Source organism: Limulus polyphemus, unplaced genomic scaffold (genome assembly GCF_000517525.1).
Source record: "Limulus polyphemus unplaced genomic scaffold, Limulus_polyphemus-2.1.2 Scaffold2190, whole genome shotgun sequence".
NCBI classification, from domain to species: Eukaryota; Metazoa; Arthropoda; class Merostomata; order Xiphosura; family Limulidae; genus Limulus; species Limulus polyphemus.
Window position 1 is genome coordinate 71,260 of NW_013667800.1, and position 17,899 is coordinate 89,158.

Sequence of the window (17,899 nt, forward strand, 5' to 3'; positions counted from 1 at the left end):
TATATATATATATATATATATATATATATATATATATACACCCACACCTATGTAACATATGTACCCAAAATATTATTGTGTTTTGCAAAATAGTTGTATTATAGTTAGAGATGTGTATTTCGTAAGCTAATACAGAGTTATGTCTACTGAGTGCGTGTTTCTTCTAATTGTCTAAACTGAGGTAAAATAAAAGCAGATTATACAAAATTAGAAACTTGTTAACTTAAAAATAGGTTTATTCCTAACATTTAGAAAGGTAAAATATATTCGAAACATCAGGGAAATAATATTATGGTTTATAAAGAAGACTAGACTTAGAAGGCTTGTGAAACTAAAACCAAAACTAAACAAGTACAATAGTTTTTATTGGTTGATGAATAAGTGTGCTGAAAAGGGGAATATGATTTTATAAGCAAGTGCACAAATAAAATCTTTGAACACCTATGCCACTAAATTCCAAATAACCGAAAAGAATTACCAATATTCAATAAATTGTGATGTTTATTGTATCAGCACCAAACCTCATAATAAACGTTTTGACATATTCAAAGTAGTCTTATTACTCTGGAGAATTCTTGATGTAAAAACTGTAGGATACATACATACGCTGACAAATTCCACATCCTGTTGTCAGCATAAACGTTTTCACTGATTCTAAATGCAGTGTGATTACTCTGGTGAATTTTCCTAGTAAATGTTGCAAGATATATAATCAACACATTAAAAATCCTGTTGTCGAAGCAGTGGACAAGTCAGCTATCTCTTCACTCTTGAGTATCATATTACAGTGTCATGTAAACTGTCCACTGATATAAGCGGTGATTTACTGCTTTGTTTCAGCGGGTTTCTACTTTAGTCGTTGACAGTAAAATAAACACAGAAAATAAATGTGAAATGTTTAGCAGTTCAAACCCTTAAGAGAAGTACTTTGAAACTTCATGACCAATAATAAAGAAAAAAAAAAGTGCAGAGCTGCTCATTTTATTTCTCATTTCACAACTTTTCATTTCATTATACTTTATGATTTGTCTACAGGCTGAAGAATCAAGCATATGATTAAGGTAAAGGTAATAACAGACTAAATATAAAGTTTTACTGAAAAAGTTTTATATGTACTTCAGAGGTTTCAGAGATTACAAATGAAGTTTGAGATTTTTGAGACAAAGAAAAATATTTTTCATCTTAACATGAAAATACCTTTGCACTCAGACAAGTAAAAAAAAAAAGATTCAATATATTCACAGACAAACCTTCAGTAAAAATCCTTCATTAAAAAATCCAATTTTTTGTGTACAAAAGACTGCCTAAATTTGTGAACATACACATTCTATATTAAAAGTTATAGTATGGAAACTATAACAAGTACAAAGTGGTTACAAGGTTGGTCAATTCGACTTAGCCCTTGTGTAGAGTTAAAACCTTCAGATGTTATTATGTATAGTTGAAAATTTACCATAATAACAGATCACGCACCCTTAAGATGGCTAATGACATTAAAGGACCCATCATCTAGATTAGCTAGATGGTCATTGTTACTGCAAGAATATGATTTCGAAATTATACATAGACTGGGTATAAAATAATCGAACGTAATGCCTTAAGCAGAATAAAATTTGAAAACATAGAAAACAATGAAAAACAAGCAATTGATAAAATTTCAGAATTACAATCAGAAATAATAAATATGAGATATTCTGGAATTTAGACCATGTTATTAGTGAACAGAAGAAAGATGAAATGGTAAATGCCATCAGAAATAAAGTATTACAAAGAAAAGATACAGAATACACATTAGATAATGCAGTGCTATGCAGAAAAGTATACTCCTTTACAAAGGATGCATAGTTTAACCACACCTCTCCAGCTAGTGGCTATAGATATTTTAGGTCCATTTTCTACATCTTATACAGGAAATAAATATATTTAGTCTCTGCTCACTATTTAACTAGATTTCCAGAAGTGATCTGTTTACCAAATCAAAAAGCAGAAACAATTGCTAAAGCATTTGTGAATCTAATTGTGGCTAGGCATGGCATACCACAATATCTAGTAACAGATCGAGGTAGTAACTTCATTTCTAGACTAATGAAAGAAATTTGTAATATACCAGGTGTATAGAAAATCAAAACTACTGCTTATCATCCAGCTGCTAACGGTCTAGTAGAGAGATTTAACAGAACACTATTACATATGATCTCTTACTATTGTGAACAAGATCAGAAAACTTGGAATGTGCAAATTCTTTTGTTACTATTAGCTTATATAAGTGCTGAGAACGATTCTACACAAGAAAGTCCTTTCCTTCTGTTACATGGTAGAAATATAATACTACCTATGCAAAAAATATTAGATGAAGACTATAAAGCTGAAATGATGCAGAGAATGAAAACCACAGTTGAAATAGCTAATGAACACATGACTAAGGCTGCTGAGCATTGAGAAAAGCAGGTAAATAAGAAAGCACAAACCAGTGAAATAAAATTAGGAGACAAATTATTACTATACAGGTTAAGAAAGGAAATACAAAAGAATTAGCAAAACTATGGAGAGGATCATTTAGGGTAATTAAACAAACAAGCCCAGTTAACTTCGAGATACAAGAAATATACAGTAAACATATATATATATATATATTATATAATAAATATATTTTATTTACAACTAGTAAATGTTAACAGATCAAAGCTAGTAATGACTTCTCAATCATATAAATCTGAGCAATTAATCTCTCAACATGGGCTCAGTCAAATTGACTGACAATGTAACCTCTTTGTACTCGTTTAAAGTCTGTATAGTTTTGATACTACTAACTTGAAATATAGTATTTATATCATCACAAAATTTGGCAGACTTTTGGCAAACATTACAGGTCTTTCACATACAAAAAATCATACTTTTAATAAACTAAAAAAAGGATTGTTCATGAATACATTGTCTTTTTTTCTATTAGTCCGCATGCAAAATGGTTTTTCATGTCAAGATTAAAAATACTTTTGTACATCTCAAAAATATCAAATTTCATTTATGTAATCTCTAAAACTTCCTAAATACATTTAAAATGCTTGTTTTCAGTATATTTTATCTGTTATTTTCTCTATATTCTGTACAAGTTTGGTCAATTTGACCAACCTCGTAATCACCCTCAAAAAAATCTAAATAAATCTAAATTACCCTTTTTTTCTTTCTAGAATGACATCAAATTGTAATATGAAACTACATTTGTTTATCCTAAGTAGCTTCCCACTCATAACAGTATACATCTATTTAAACTTCAGTTTTATTGTTTTATTGCCCCTTGAACTATGTCTAACTACTACTGTTCATACCATTATAAGTTATAAATCACTTGGAGAACGTAAAGCTCACTTTACACGGCTACTCGCATGCATGCTTTGTGAAACATTTTTATTATTTATTTTACCTTATCTAACCTAAAACGTTTTTAGTTTTACATTTTAGGTACTTGTAAAATAATAAATAATGAATACACATGAAGAAGAAGAATTAAAGTACTTATCTGGGTCTTCTTCTTTTTTTTTTTGTCTGTCGACCGTTGATGACACTTAACCCTACTTTTTTTTTTATAGTAATAGTGGTGGTGCACTAAATAATTTGTATCTAATTAAATTATGTACCAAATAACATAGAATAATAACATGCAAAAAGCAGACAATTTACCCTAATTATCACAATTTCTGGCTTTCTAACTATGCAACTAGAGCCTTTACAAATTCATCCAAACTAATCGTTATCTTTCCTGTTGGAATGAAGCTTGTACTAAATTAAAGCAAGAGAGCTGAGGAAAAAACTCAGTGAAGAAGAGATACAGTTTCTTCTAAATGTGTCCTTGTCTGATGAAGAAAGCATTCTGCCGGAGGAGTCTGATGTTGATGAAGTTTCTGCTAATGTGTCAATGCCTCTGACAGAATATCTCTATAGAAAAATATGGCAACAAAATCTAGAGCCAGCTCTTCTTGATTCTGTCTTATAGACATATCAGGAAGTAGTTGGTGAGAGATCTTCATCAGATGTGGATGTTGTGGAATCACCCAGGCCAGTTACATCAAAGTATCCTACACCACCACCACAGAGAAGAGGCAGGACAAAGAGTGGTAGGGGAAGGGGTAGAGCTACAGTATCTACTAGGACTGCTCCTTCCCAGCAGAAGAGGCCTCTCAACTGCAGTGACACTTTGTTTTTCATTCATATTCATGAAAATATGAAGTATTCATATTTGTATTCAATTACTGATATCCAGTATTTGTCCCATCTGTGGTCCACATTACTCAATTCATCACTATTATTTGAGTCACTTTCATTTTCATCATCTATAACATGTACTTCGAATTCCTCTACATCTTTTGCATCTGACTTATCACAAAATTGATCGGGTTCAGAGTCCTCATCAGTGAATATTTCCTGCAAAATGTTTTCAGCAGAATGGTGCAAAGTTCATTTCATGGGAGTCCTAAAAGCAATCTGAAAATTCAAGTCATATTTTCGGTTCTGTAATATCCATACAAAGTACGAAACTATCATGATGAATGAAATAAAATGGAAGCTGACTAATGTATTTTCCAAAACATGCATTACAGATATCCCATTTCTATTGACTGGCGCAGCATGTACAGTAATTTAGTGTGGGTAAAAAGATTCCCATAGATAGCATTGGAAGTGTTTCCCGTGGGAATAAAGCTTGAACTGAAAGTGGAAGAGACAATTCTTTATACAGAAAACAATGTAATATGATATTTCATTTCATATATTTAAACCTTGGCTTTATATTGTTATAAATAATATAGTATTGAAAGTCAGAGAGCACTGTTGGCAATTTCTGAAAGAGGATGTGACAGATGGGCATGGTAAGATTTTCTATTTGATGGCTCTGTAACCAAATAAGATTAAAGGCTATGAAAATTATGCTTTGCCTGAGCAATGAGGACATTATAGTGAGTACTTTATGTTAAATTTTGTACTTTTTTTGGATGGGTAGTAAATAAATTAGAGAAGAGGGGATGCCTAGAGAGAAATGTCACAATTCTCGTACTAGGGGAAATTCAGGAGTTTTTTTTTATAAAACTAAGAACTTAAAATATATACACTATTAAAATTTGGATTATCAACTACATTTTTTGCCAAATTAATTCATATACCATGATAAGAAAGTAGTTTAAGTTTTGAATGTAACTCACTAAAACCTTGTGATATACACAGAAAAAAGGTGCCCAAGGGAAGAGGGTTAATGTTATGTTAAAATTTTCATTTTGTCACAGTATGGATGCTTTCTCATTCTGTAAGTTAGTGTGTTTTGGTCATGTTCTCAGTGTATCATGAAATGGATGTTTTCCCCTCAAATGGAAGTTAATACATTTTCATAAAGTTTTCACTTGATCATGGTGTAGATGCATTCTCCTATTATAAAATAAAGTATTTTCATAAAGTTTTCAGTTTGTCATGGTATCAGTTCCTTTATCCTAACAGAAGTTAATGCCTTTATATTAAAACTTGCAAACCTCAAACTCTCATTTAGAATGAAAATGTTTGTGTATATAGAAGCAAAACTACTACAACATATTATTTTCTAAAAAAGAATTGTTAATAGTGCTTTTCAAGTATCTGTGCATTTAATATGATGCTCCCTGTACCATCAGTCATAATTAATGTGCTTAAGTGAAATGTGATTTTGGCTTGTACACTAATAAAAGACCAAAATATTAAACTGTAGCTTACTACAGAAGGAAAAACTGTCATTGAAGAAAAAAATATGCTAGTGCACTGAATCACAAATAAATACTAGTAAGTTTTCTTTAAATATTATAATTTTAATTATGCATGATGTGAATTTGTTACTCACTTGTTGCATTTCCATTTTAACTTTTGACACTTGTTCTTCTAAGGCTTTCAAGTCTTGGTTACCTTCATCCACCTAGAAAAATACAGCAAGTATTCTATTAAGCTTTAATGACAGATAGAAGCTAACGTGCAAAAACGCTTGTGACAGACAGTGAGGCATAGTCATATTATTTATGTAAAAATGTACAGAACATAACCCTTACAAGAAAAGTTCTTTTCTATAAATGAAATGCATGCATTCTCTAAAAAGATATCTTACAAATTTACCCACCAATACAAACAATGTCTTAGCTTGCAAAATATTTAAAATTTTACTCTGCTTAATTACAACTAATACAAGTTTATAATGTCTCATGACAAAGTTTCATAGCAAACACCCAATAAAATTAATTAGATATTTCTGTTAACTTTGGTGTCATCTATTGTTTAATACCAGTATTCAATCAAATTTGCAAAATGATAGCATAAATATGACCCTCAAATTGCTCCAGTTTGACATAAAAACAATGTTAACCCTTCAAAACACTGACCTTGCTATAAAGCTAGTATTAAATACATGAAGACTATGTTAACCTGCCTCTAAACAGGATTTGTTATTTTGGCCAACTCTGCATCCACCATGTAACCATAAAACAATACATACTATAACTTTTAATGTAAGAAATGTATCTTCAGAAATGTTTTTATCTCTTTGCAAACATTAGAAGTCTCTTGCATAGAAAAAATCAGATTTTTTAAATTTAGTGTTTGTAGTAAAGATTTGTCTCAATCTCTGACTAGTCTTAGTGCAAAGTGATTTTCATGTTAAGATTAAAAATACACTATTAACTTTCAAATTTCAGTTGCATAACCTCTAGAACAGCATCTCCCAAAGTGTGGTCCACGACCTGGTACTGGTCTATGAAAAAAAAATGCCGATCCGCAGAAAAATAAAACAATTAAATTAAATTCATTTTAACCGTTTCACTATCAACTGCCATTTTTAAACTTCCTCTAAGCACTTGTTGTATATTAAAGGAAAATGTAATTCAACTAGATAATATAAATATATTCTAATAAAATTAATATTTTCAAATAGATTATAATTTAAATTTTCACTTGACGGCTGACTTTATACCTTCAGTCCCCCGGGAATTAAAGTGTTCTCGCTTAGTGCAATTTAGAGTGCCTAAAAGTAAGTTTTATGGTGTTGATAACTTTGAGATTCTTGTGAAATGCCATAAATTTAAACTACATGTTAGCTAGACACCTCTGCCTGCTGCAGGTAAGGTCAAAGAAGGGATTTTATCTCGCATAAAAAGGACCATTTGTTCATTCAAGTTAACTGTCTCTTTGAAACTTGGATTTCTCAGTAATTTAACTAAGCTAATATAACAGGAAGGAAAAATGAAAGTTTGTATTTAAGGCTACGAAACTACAGAATTCGCAAGTTAGGTGCTGCAGACAAGTTGCTGGTGGCCAGTGCTAGAAGTGTCAGTTTGTTCTGAGAAGAGAGAGAATTGTTTGTGACTTAGTTTGTACTAAATAAAAAATTTTAAGTTGTTCATTCTTAAGAAAACCCCTCTCCAATATGGATAGATGGCTGAAGAAACATGCATCAATAAGAAAACCTCATGTGATGCACAAATGCAGCCTAGTTCTAGTGAAACTGAAGTTAGTGAAAATAATAGGCCTAATCATAAACATTTAAGTGATGTGCAGCTTGGTACCAAAGAAAAGAAAACAAAGACCTCTTGGACTCAACAGTATCGTGATTAATATTTGAAGTATGGTTTTATTATAAGTGGTGGTAGACATAATGACTTGCCACCAAGTGTTTTTTGTTGTTCAACACTATAAAATGAGAGCATGAAACCATCAAAATTGAAATGCTACTTGGATACCAGACATCCAGAATACTTGAGTGAGCCAATAGATTTTTCATAAGTAAGAAAAATGAAATAGTTTTTTCCAAACAAATAATTTCACACACTTTTTCCACGAGATCTTCCAATGAAGACTTGGTTATGGCCTCATGATGATGACAAAACCTTGTTGAAACAATGTACATTTGCCGCTGTGTTAAACTTATATTAAAGTTTTTCTTCATTACCCATTCAAGCCGACTCCAACCATTATTAATCTCAATTATTTGTTTTTTATTTTACAATATGAAACATTACTATGAAATTAACCCTTTCACTGCAGCAGCAGTATTTATTCCCTGTTTGGAACATTTTTTTAGATTAATTTTATTATAATGTTGTAATTTTTCTACACATTTCCAAGTGACTAATACAGGTCGTTTATTATTTCATGGAAGAATCTATTGTTTTGTGACATCATATTTATTCATCTTTTTGTAGCACTCAAAAATAACTTCTGTGACATTTTTACGTCTGCTGCTATCAGTTACATAATTTATTCATCTTGATATATATGTACTTGCAGTGCACACTTTACAGGCATCCAGTGTTCAAAACTTATTTGGGATAAATCTTGGGGCTTTTCTGATACTCGCTTTGGTTTTTTATAGGTTGATAAGGCGGGCAACGAATTATGGAAAGTGAAAGCATAATTGATCCTGTTGTTTTTCAAGTTTATAATATTTAAACAGCATTATACAGTTGTAAAAGTAAAGCTATGAATGTTGGAGAAGCCCAGGTAATTATCTCCAAACTTCTGTGGAAGCACGTTGTCCTGCTAAAAATATGTGATGGTCACATGAATTTTGTCTCGTGACATATGCAACATATAACCATTAGAAACTTGGGAATGCAATATACATACATCTGTGTGTAGATATATGGAAAGAAGGTTAGTAGATTCTACAGAACAACCTACAGGTACAAACAGATATTACTGCAATGAAGCCTTTTCAAAATAGTGAAAATTTCCCAATGGATATTATATGAACCTTGTAAATTATAACAAGTGCCCAGGGTACTAATTTTAGTCTTGAACTAGGATGTAATTTAGTTAGCATAATGTAAGGCCTAACTTCAAATATCCTTATTTAATTTAGTGAGATTTGCAACAAAATTATATTTAAAACTATTATTTTGTTAAAATAAAAAGTAAATATTTGAGTTTAAAAAAAACTGATATTAGAAAGAGCAATCTACTTCACTATAGAATACATGATGGAAAAATGTAGGTAAAGAAAAACTTTATATACATAAATGTACCTTTTCTTTTCTTGTTTCTTTCAATTGTGATTGAGTTTCCAATAGGTTTTCCTGTAGTTTAGACTTTTCCTCTAGTATACCAAAGGCCTAAAAGTAGTAGTAGCACATTGTATGAAGCAAAACTGATTAATGGCAAAATGACAACTATCTAAAATGTTCATTAAATACAGCAACATAAATTTATACAAATTATGCTGCATATCAGGAAAGACATAAAACTTTTTAAATTTTATTTTGTCTGAATATACAAAGTAGTTAAGTTGTCACTTATTAAATTAGTAAAAGCCAACCTAAAGGTAAAAAAAAAAGCAAAAACATGAACTTGATGACTAGATTTTAGAACTAATAAGCTGTGATATCACAAACTTGTTAAACATATTACTACAATGACTTCAAACATTTTAAGTTCTGGCTTATTCTTGTATTCATAAATACTTTCACACAGCATTAAAAGGCTATAAAAAGTACTAACCAATATTTGTGAAATATTTATTTAAATGCAAGTTACTCAAATTCCTCATATAAATCACACTTAGCTTCAACTTGTGGCTCACTCAGTCATGTAACTAACCTAGCTAGACCAAAAAGATCTAAGTGAAACTGCAGTTTTCACACTTAGTATAGACTCATTATTTGAGTTAATAATTTCATTTTGAATCCTATTTATTACCTTAGATTCAAGACTTTTGATACGCAAATGCAATTTCTCATTTTCTCCTCTCAAACGGTCAATTTCCTATGAAAAGAAGACTAGTATAAGTATTCAGTAGCTCTTAGTTAAAAAAAACTTACTATTTGAATCATATTCAACAATTAAACTTCCTTCTGTCAGATGAAAAGACAAGTTAATATTCTATTACAGTTTAACATGTAGATTCTAGCATGTCAGTTGACACAATGATGAACTGGTACATGGTTACCTGAAAATCAAGTTATTGCTTTCTCTGATGGGTAGTGATCCTAATAGCTGAAAAAATAGTATATATTTTAAATAATTTTTTACAGAAACTGAATCTCAAGAGCAATACAATATTTAATCCAACCATCTTCTTAATAGGAGTTTTATTTTGACATTAGCCCATTCTTGGGGATGTAATATGATTATTTTCTAGGTCATTTTAAAATGTTAAAAAATGAAAATGATATATTCAAGAGACAATGACAATGAAATAGTTTAAATTAGAACCTAATAATCAAAAGTTTTAAATTTTAAAATACAGAGGATATCTTTCTCTTCAGAATTAACTTTTCACTATAAGAAGATACATGGTTCATAATTTATATGCTGGTAGCCATAATAGTTACTTCTGCAACCTCATCTCTTCTATGGGGTAAACATACATCACAGTTATCAAATACAGCAATGTAAGCAAGACTTATCGGCATTCACTGATGGATCAAAGCTCCAACAGAACCAAATGAAAGCAGTAAACACTTCCACTACAGCTACAGAAAACTAACAAATTTCAGGTTGGGTTTGGCCACTGACTTGTGGATAGTGTAGCAGAAAGCTTGCAGCAAAAGGTTTAGTGGTCAATGTAGCTTTCTCAGGGCTGGATGGAGCTTGGTACACACCTGAGAGTACAAGAACATGAACAGAATTCCTGGTTGATACAAAAGTGGCCACACCTCCAAGTGCAACCTTGACTCTAGCCTATTAAATACTGACTTTGTTCTCATGAATAACAATAGACCAGATGTAAATGGAAAGCAGATCTCTAACTGTATTTAGAAATGTCCTTCACAGTATGAAGGTTGTAATCTCAGAATTCTGTTCAGGTATTGCCATCCCTAGGATGGACATATTGCAGAAATTACTGGTCACATTTGCCTGTAAAAGTAGGGAACTGTTGTTCTGCTGGACAGTTATATAATGTCACCCAGATAAGAGACCAAGAACAGTGGATTCCACAAGTGTTCATAGCAGATGGAAGTTACCATTTTCCTAAACTAAAAATGTATTTCTGATAGATACTTACCTCCCCTCACAGAATAGCTTTTCTCGATTAATACTGCCCACTATCAGTGCAAATTTTCAACATTACATTAATCCTTAGTCTTCCACCTCCCACTTCTGCATATCCACATGCAATAATTATACAGCACCTCTCTACCAATAGGAGCGCAACACAACACCAGCACTCTCTCCACATTTGCACTCATTAACTCTTTCAATATGGGCTCACTTAATTTGACTGATCACGTGACCTCTTTGTACTCATTTAGTCTTTATAGATTTAATACTTCTAACTTTGAATATAGTATGTATATCTTCACAAAATGTGGCAGCCTTTCAGTTAATATTACAAGTCTTTCACATACAAAAAATCATATTTTTAGTGAAGTATTCTTAATAAAATAAAATAACTTTGTTCATGAATACATTGAGTATTTGTTTTGAATAATCCGTGTGCAAAATAATTTTCATCTTAAAATTAAAAATACTTTTCCTCATCTCAAAAATATCAAATTTCCTTTATGTAATCCCTAAAACCTCCTAAATGCATTTCAAACATTCTTTTTTCAGTAAAACTTTATAGTTTATCTGTTATTTTCTCTATCTTATCTCAAAATGGAATCGGTCATTTCTACCGATCTCATAACCACAAAAAAAAATTGAAATACGTCTAAATTCCCCTTTTTTTCTTTCTAGAATGACTTCAAGTTGAAACATGAAACTACATTTGTTTATCCTAAGTAGCTTTAAGTTTGTAACAGCATAAATCTAATTATAATTAAATTTTATTGTTTTATTGGCCTTTGAACTGTGTTTAACAACCATCCGTGCCATTATAAGTTGTAAATCACTCGGGGAAATGTGCAACTTACGTTAAGCTAACGAATTACTTTACCCACAAGCTACTACGAGCTGCTCACGTGTGTGCCTCATGAAACATTTTTATTATATACATATTATTATTATTTATTTTACCTAATTTAGTCTTAAATAACTTTAAAAGATCTATATTTTTAGATTTTAGTTACTTATATAATAAAAAATAAAGAATAAATAACAAAAACAAGAAATAAAGTACTTACTCAATCTTCTTTTTTCTTGCTGTCAGGTTTTGAAGACAGTTAAACCAAATTTTTAATGATAGTATTGCACTTAATTTTTGTTTAATTAAATAATGCACCAAAGAATATGGCCTAATAACATGGAAAAAGTAGACAAATTCCATTTCCTATAAAAATTTTCCTGGCTTTCTAACTATGCAACAAGAGTCATTACAAGTTCATCCAAGCTAGTCATTAACTTTCTCATGGGAACGATGTTGGTACTCTGACTGAAATTGACATTTAACCATTCAGAACATAATGTCATACAATACATAATTTGATAGATGGAAAACGTGACTTTCTATTGGTTGTAGGTAATACATAATTACACATAAGAGAGAAGTATTAACGAATTCTGAAAGAAAGGATGTGACAGATAGGCTTGGTAGGAAGGGTTTGATTTTCTATTGGATAGCTCTGTAACCATACAAAATTATGGTTTGTTTGAGCAATGACGATTTTACAGAGTTTTTTACATTTAATTTCTTATTTTTTCAAGGGGTTATGGATAAAACAGGGAAGATGACATGCTAAGAGAAAATGTGTCACACTAGGGGAAATTCAGGATTTATTAAATATTGACTTGTAGAATTAAGAACTTAAAACTTATATACTATTAAAATATGGATTATTAGCTAAGATCTTATGCTATTCTGATTGGTACAACATAAACAAAAAGTAGTTTAATAAGATTTTGAACGTAAGACACTAAAACCTTGTGTCATGTGCAGTAAATGATACCCATGGCAATAGAGTTAATCACTTCAAGATCCATCAGAATACCTACACCACAGGTACCTGATGATGACAAAACCTTGTCGAAACGTTGTACATTTGCTGTTATATTAAAGTTTTTCTTCATTACCCATTCAAGCAGTCTCCAGCCATTATTTGACTGGGAATGTATTATTTTAAGATACAGTGTACCTCATGTTTTCATTAATACTGGTGAATGTTCCAATTTTGATATTTAAATATTGGGCAAGATATGAGTAAAAGAGAAACTTATACTAATAGAAAACAGAGTTTTAACTGGTGCTCATTTACTGATAGTGCAAGAAATTTTAACAGGAACAAATTAAAATATCTAAGAGTAGGTAAAACTATCAGTAGTAAATAAAATTCACACACAGTAGCTTAGATATTATTACAAATATAGCCTTGGGCATATCCAGTGTTTATATGGTTGTGACAGAATACTTTAGATCAGACAGATTAAAATATTTTACAAGCAAACAGCTTTCTAAATATTTTCTTAACACTGTTTCAGTATGAAGTGCTGATATAATGCATGAAAATGCAGGCTGTGAAAGTGGAAAGTAACAACCATGTGGTGAAACTTAGTAAGCTGAACCAAAACTATTACTAAACCTGTAACTGGAAGAAAGTCCCTAAGGAGAGACAGTGTAGATGTTAGTGGAATCTAATGATGAAATCTAACCCGAGTCAGATCATGTGTGTGTAGGAACCAGTTTTGCAGTCTCTACCCCATTCCTTCCTTCTGGACCTGGGCTCTATCCATGTTATAACCAGATGGTAAGGAGAAGAATGAAGCCAGATTAGAGAGTAATCTGTGTTAACTGTTGTCTGACAGAGGACAGCTCAGCTAAAGGTGTTGGTCAAGCAGAGATCCAGTGAAGTCTGGGTATCAAGAAGTTCACCATCATAGAACGTATGCATGAAGAAGCATTGCATCAGACAAGGGAGAACTCATCATGTCTGCCATTTTCCATTAAGTAAAAAAGCATCCGATTTAAATATTTATGTTTATTATCTGAAGTGATTTGGTTAGATGGAATACATCTCAAGGAAAAAAGCTGGTCTAAACAACTCACAAATCCTGTGAAATGTAACACTCCAATAAAACCATTGCAGGCCTGTGTTATTAGTACACGTTTTTAAAACATTGATAGTATGAATATTATTAATATGGGTCTGGTAAATAAATGAATATATGCCATATATATATATATATATTAATTGTTGATAATGGTTGTGTGTCTTTGGTATCTGTTCCTACATGATTCTTGAATTTTCAAATGTCAGTGGTACAAATTAAAGAATTCTTGATTATTCCAGATAACAAATTTTATAATGTCTCAGAGTCATACTTAACACTTAGACTTCTCTATTACTCTCAGTGGAATTCTTTGATGATTTACTCATATTCAAAGATATATACTTTTTTTTCAACTTAAAAAAAAAGAAACTTGTTATTTTTATTGCTGCTAAAATATTGTAAATACAAAGAATAATAATTCTATGTCACATTTTACTGTGGACCTATTAAAAATTACATTTTTTCAGTATCATACTCACAGTTTGAAGAAGTTTTGCTGGGCCTTGTACCTCACTTAAAGGCTCAAGCTTATTTGATTTTTTTGGAGAAAATTGATCTTTCTTGTTGGAAGGTCCAATGGTAAGTTCCTGGTCTTCAAAGTTTCGAATTTTTTCTAAAAGTTCTCTAATCAACAAACGTAAAGGCATATTGTTTAATGTTTGCTAAGAGTTCCTTAAAAAGCACAAGTGATGAAGCATACTGTTTAATGTTTACTAAGATTTCCTTAATAAGCACAAGTAATGAAGCATACTGTTTAATGTTTACTAAGATTTCCTTAATAAGCACAAGTGATGAAGCATACTGTTTAATGTTTACTAAGATTTCCTTAATAAGCACAAGTAATGAGGCATACAGTTTAATTTTCAATCTTCATTTCAAAAATCTCTATTTAACCTAAGTTATAATATATGAGCTACAGATAAACTAAATGCAAGATTAAAAGTAAGCTAAGTATTAACATTAGACCAAATTACAAACAGAATTATTTCAGAAGAATGAAATAAGCCTTGCTTCAGATTAGTAATCAACTAGGATATGCTGAGCTATTCTGATGAAAATCAAACCAGCTAGAAAACAGAACACTTAAAAACACCATTTCGATTTTCAATACCTCACTACTATAAAGGCTTGGTGTGGTATTTGAAAATGGTAAAGTGGAGAATTATGGGTAAGTAACACATGTTCTGCAATGACTGAATTTAATCACATTTTGTTCAACTTCAATAAGGAAATGTTTTCAGTATTTTGGAGGTAAGTACTTGTTTGAAATGTAATTTAGCAACAAGTATGCAAGTAAACTAGAAAGATTTCATGAAGCTTTGTAGGTATGGGAGGGGGTCAAGGTAAAATTGATATTAGAGGTACAGAAAAAGTAATGTGGACATCTGGGGTCTGGACACACTACTTTATCAGTATAAACAGATATAATTATCGTATACCTCATGATATGATTGGCCAAGAAATAATAACCTAAAAAATGATCTTGAATGGATAATAATCAAAGGAAAAAATGTGTTTGAATGATTACATGAGAAGTATCTATCCTGGGCATTCTAGCTCCTTTGATTATCCAAGAGACAGATGTGAAAAAAGAGGAGAGTAGTGGCCTACCATAGTCTAATACTGCTATCCTTCTTGTCACAGCCTATACCTCATGTCACTGCTGTGTTGTTCCTTGCTATCATCTCCATAGAATTCTAGCCCTTCTCTATCTAAGAAACAAAGCAGTGCTACTCTTATCCTGCATACTCTTCCTACTACATGTTGTGATGACCTTTTGCTTATAATACTGTGATGCTGCTCCTTGCTTTCATCACCGAGTCATTCTTTGTGGGATGAGGTTCAACATTACTGCTCCATATTTCTACAGTAACTAACAAAAGGCTGAAAGAAAAAGTGCTGCCAATTGTTGATTTTTCTCTTAACTTTGTATTTTGTCTATAATAAATATATAGGTACACACTAGTCCTTGTCTGTGAACACTTATGGTGTGTCGATCTATTTGAGTTGTGCAGCTCTGTTCTTTGATGATGACTCCCCAGACCTAGTGGGACAGTTTTTTTGCACATCAGTTCTATCTTGGTAGCAATGCCATCATGATAACAATCACATTGACTAAATTTTAAGCATATATTTTACATGCAGCTGCATGTATGCCTCAACCACCTCTGTTGACAAAACTGTTACAAATTGCAGAAAAAATCCAGATATAGTAAAGTATCATTTGGTGCATTCAGAATCACTTATGATAAATACCAGAAAATGATGCGAGTTGCTCAACCCCAAATATTTTCTATTTGACTCGTGTACTGGTATTAAAACCAAAATTTTTTTTTAATTTTGCAGAATCCATAAAAAAGTAATTCATATTACAATGTTTAAATACTTAATTCTATGTACAGAAAATATCATAAGCTTTTATTTAGAAATAACATCGATCAATATGTTGATTTGTTGTTGTTCATACATGCATATGGTAATTCTTGGTCCCAAACTTACAAAAGTGGAATATATATATATATATATAAATATATAAAAGATATACATATTTCTTGTATTGAAACCTTGGTTCAGTCAGTGAAAAGTGTTGAATGTCCTGCAATGCATAAAAGACATTTGGAAAGTTTGAGTCACATTTTGTTGACAGCACAAGTTCAAACACAACAGGGATAGGTTTTTCAGAGGTAAATCTACCTGATTTGAAATTTCTGTTTCAGATATTTTCATTCCATTATAATCATCACATAACCAAAACAAAAAAACAAAAAAAATAAAAGTATAAAAATGGTAGTTAAATATCAACACAATACAGATTATACTCTATTAAAAAGTTTAATCTAATTGTACCTAAGACTTGGTTTACAACAGTATCTTGATTAGAAAGCAGTGCCTACAGTTGCCTACAATACCTATTGCATGCAAAAAGCATGACCACTAACACAACATTTAAAGGTCTTTGAAGATCCATGAAGCCTAAAGGTATATGAAATAAAAAGGTCAAGCACCTTGCAAAGATTTTGATGTATGAAAGTTGGAGCTTAGCTTTTTATCTTGTATTTACTGACATTAAATTGTGGTCCCTCTGCTTAATATATGGATAGTGTCTTACAAAAATTCCAGTGGACCCCTATACTATTATCCCTGTATAAACACACACTGGCTAGAAAAATGTTTTTCTGAGTTATTAAAGAATGCTAAAGAAACAAGCCTATGAATTTTCAGAAAATCAAAAAAATTAACATTAACAGGTAAACTAATGAGAATTTTCAAGAAACACAGAAAAGAAATGCTCATCTCATTAGAATAAATAGTTTTTGATAGTATTATTAAAAAATAGTTAGTGGAATAAAAGACATGAAACTTTGACAGGGGTAGAAAAATACCAAATCTTTTATCTACATAAAGCAGAAGTGTCATTTGTGAGTCTGCCCCTCAAACCTACATATTGGACTCCTCATGGAGTGTCTTGAGGGGGGGGGGGATAGGCATTTGTTTAGATTTGACACCCCTTGAGACTCTCCAGGGGGTCACTTTCTATCTATGTGTTAGCCTTTCACATCTATAGTTTTTGGCTAATTTTAACCAAACTTGACCCACACCTTTAAGGCCCCTGGGGAGTATCATAGGCAAGATGGCATTTACATCCAACTACTTTTTCATGTCCACAGTTTTTCACCTATCTCAACCAAATTTGGCATGCACCCTTGGGTCCCAATGCCTTCCTCGTGCTAATATGCAAAATAAGTTGAAAAGTTGTGGCTACCTTCTTTACAAAACCTGCTATTTGGTATACAGGTACGCAGATGTGCTGCAGCTCTATGTATCCACAATAAACAGCAAATTCAGGAAATATTGAAATTGAACACAGACAGGAAAGGAACACTAAAATGTGAAAGTGTCTAACAAAATATACACCTGGAAAAAAGTTAAGCACCCCCGTGTTTTTTTCAAGTGATTCAGATTCGACGTTCTTGTGACT

At 31.5% G+C, this 17,899-nt stretch overlaps 1 protein-coding gene across 1 annotated transcript in view; it reads right to left on the reverse strand.

The window, feature by feature from the left end:
* Positions 1-17,899, reverse strand: part of LOC106466220 (leucine zipper transcription factor-like protein 1) — an 85,875-nt gene that overhangs the window by 34,528 nt on the left and 33,448 nt on the right. The window contains exons 4-7 of the mRNA XM_013926469.2: positions 14,400-14,544; positions 9,691-9,756; positions 9,021-9,107; positions 5,855-5,926 (exon numbers count right to left, since the gene is read on the reverse strand). Coding sequence (XP_013781923.1) covers positions 5,855-5,926; positions 9,021-9,107; positions 9,691-9,756; positions 14,400-14,544 — 370 coding nt within the window. The remainder of the gene's footprint in view (positions 1-5,854; positions 5,927-9,020; positions 9,108-9,690; positions 9,757-14,399; positions 14,545-17,899) is intronic.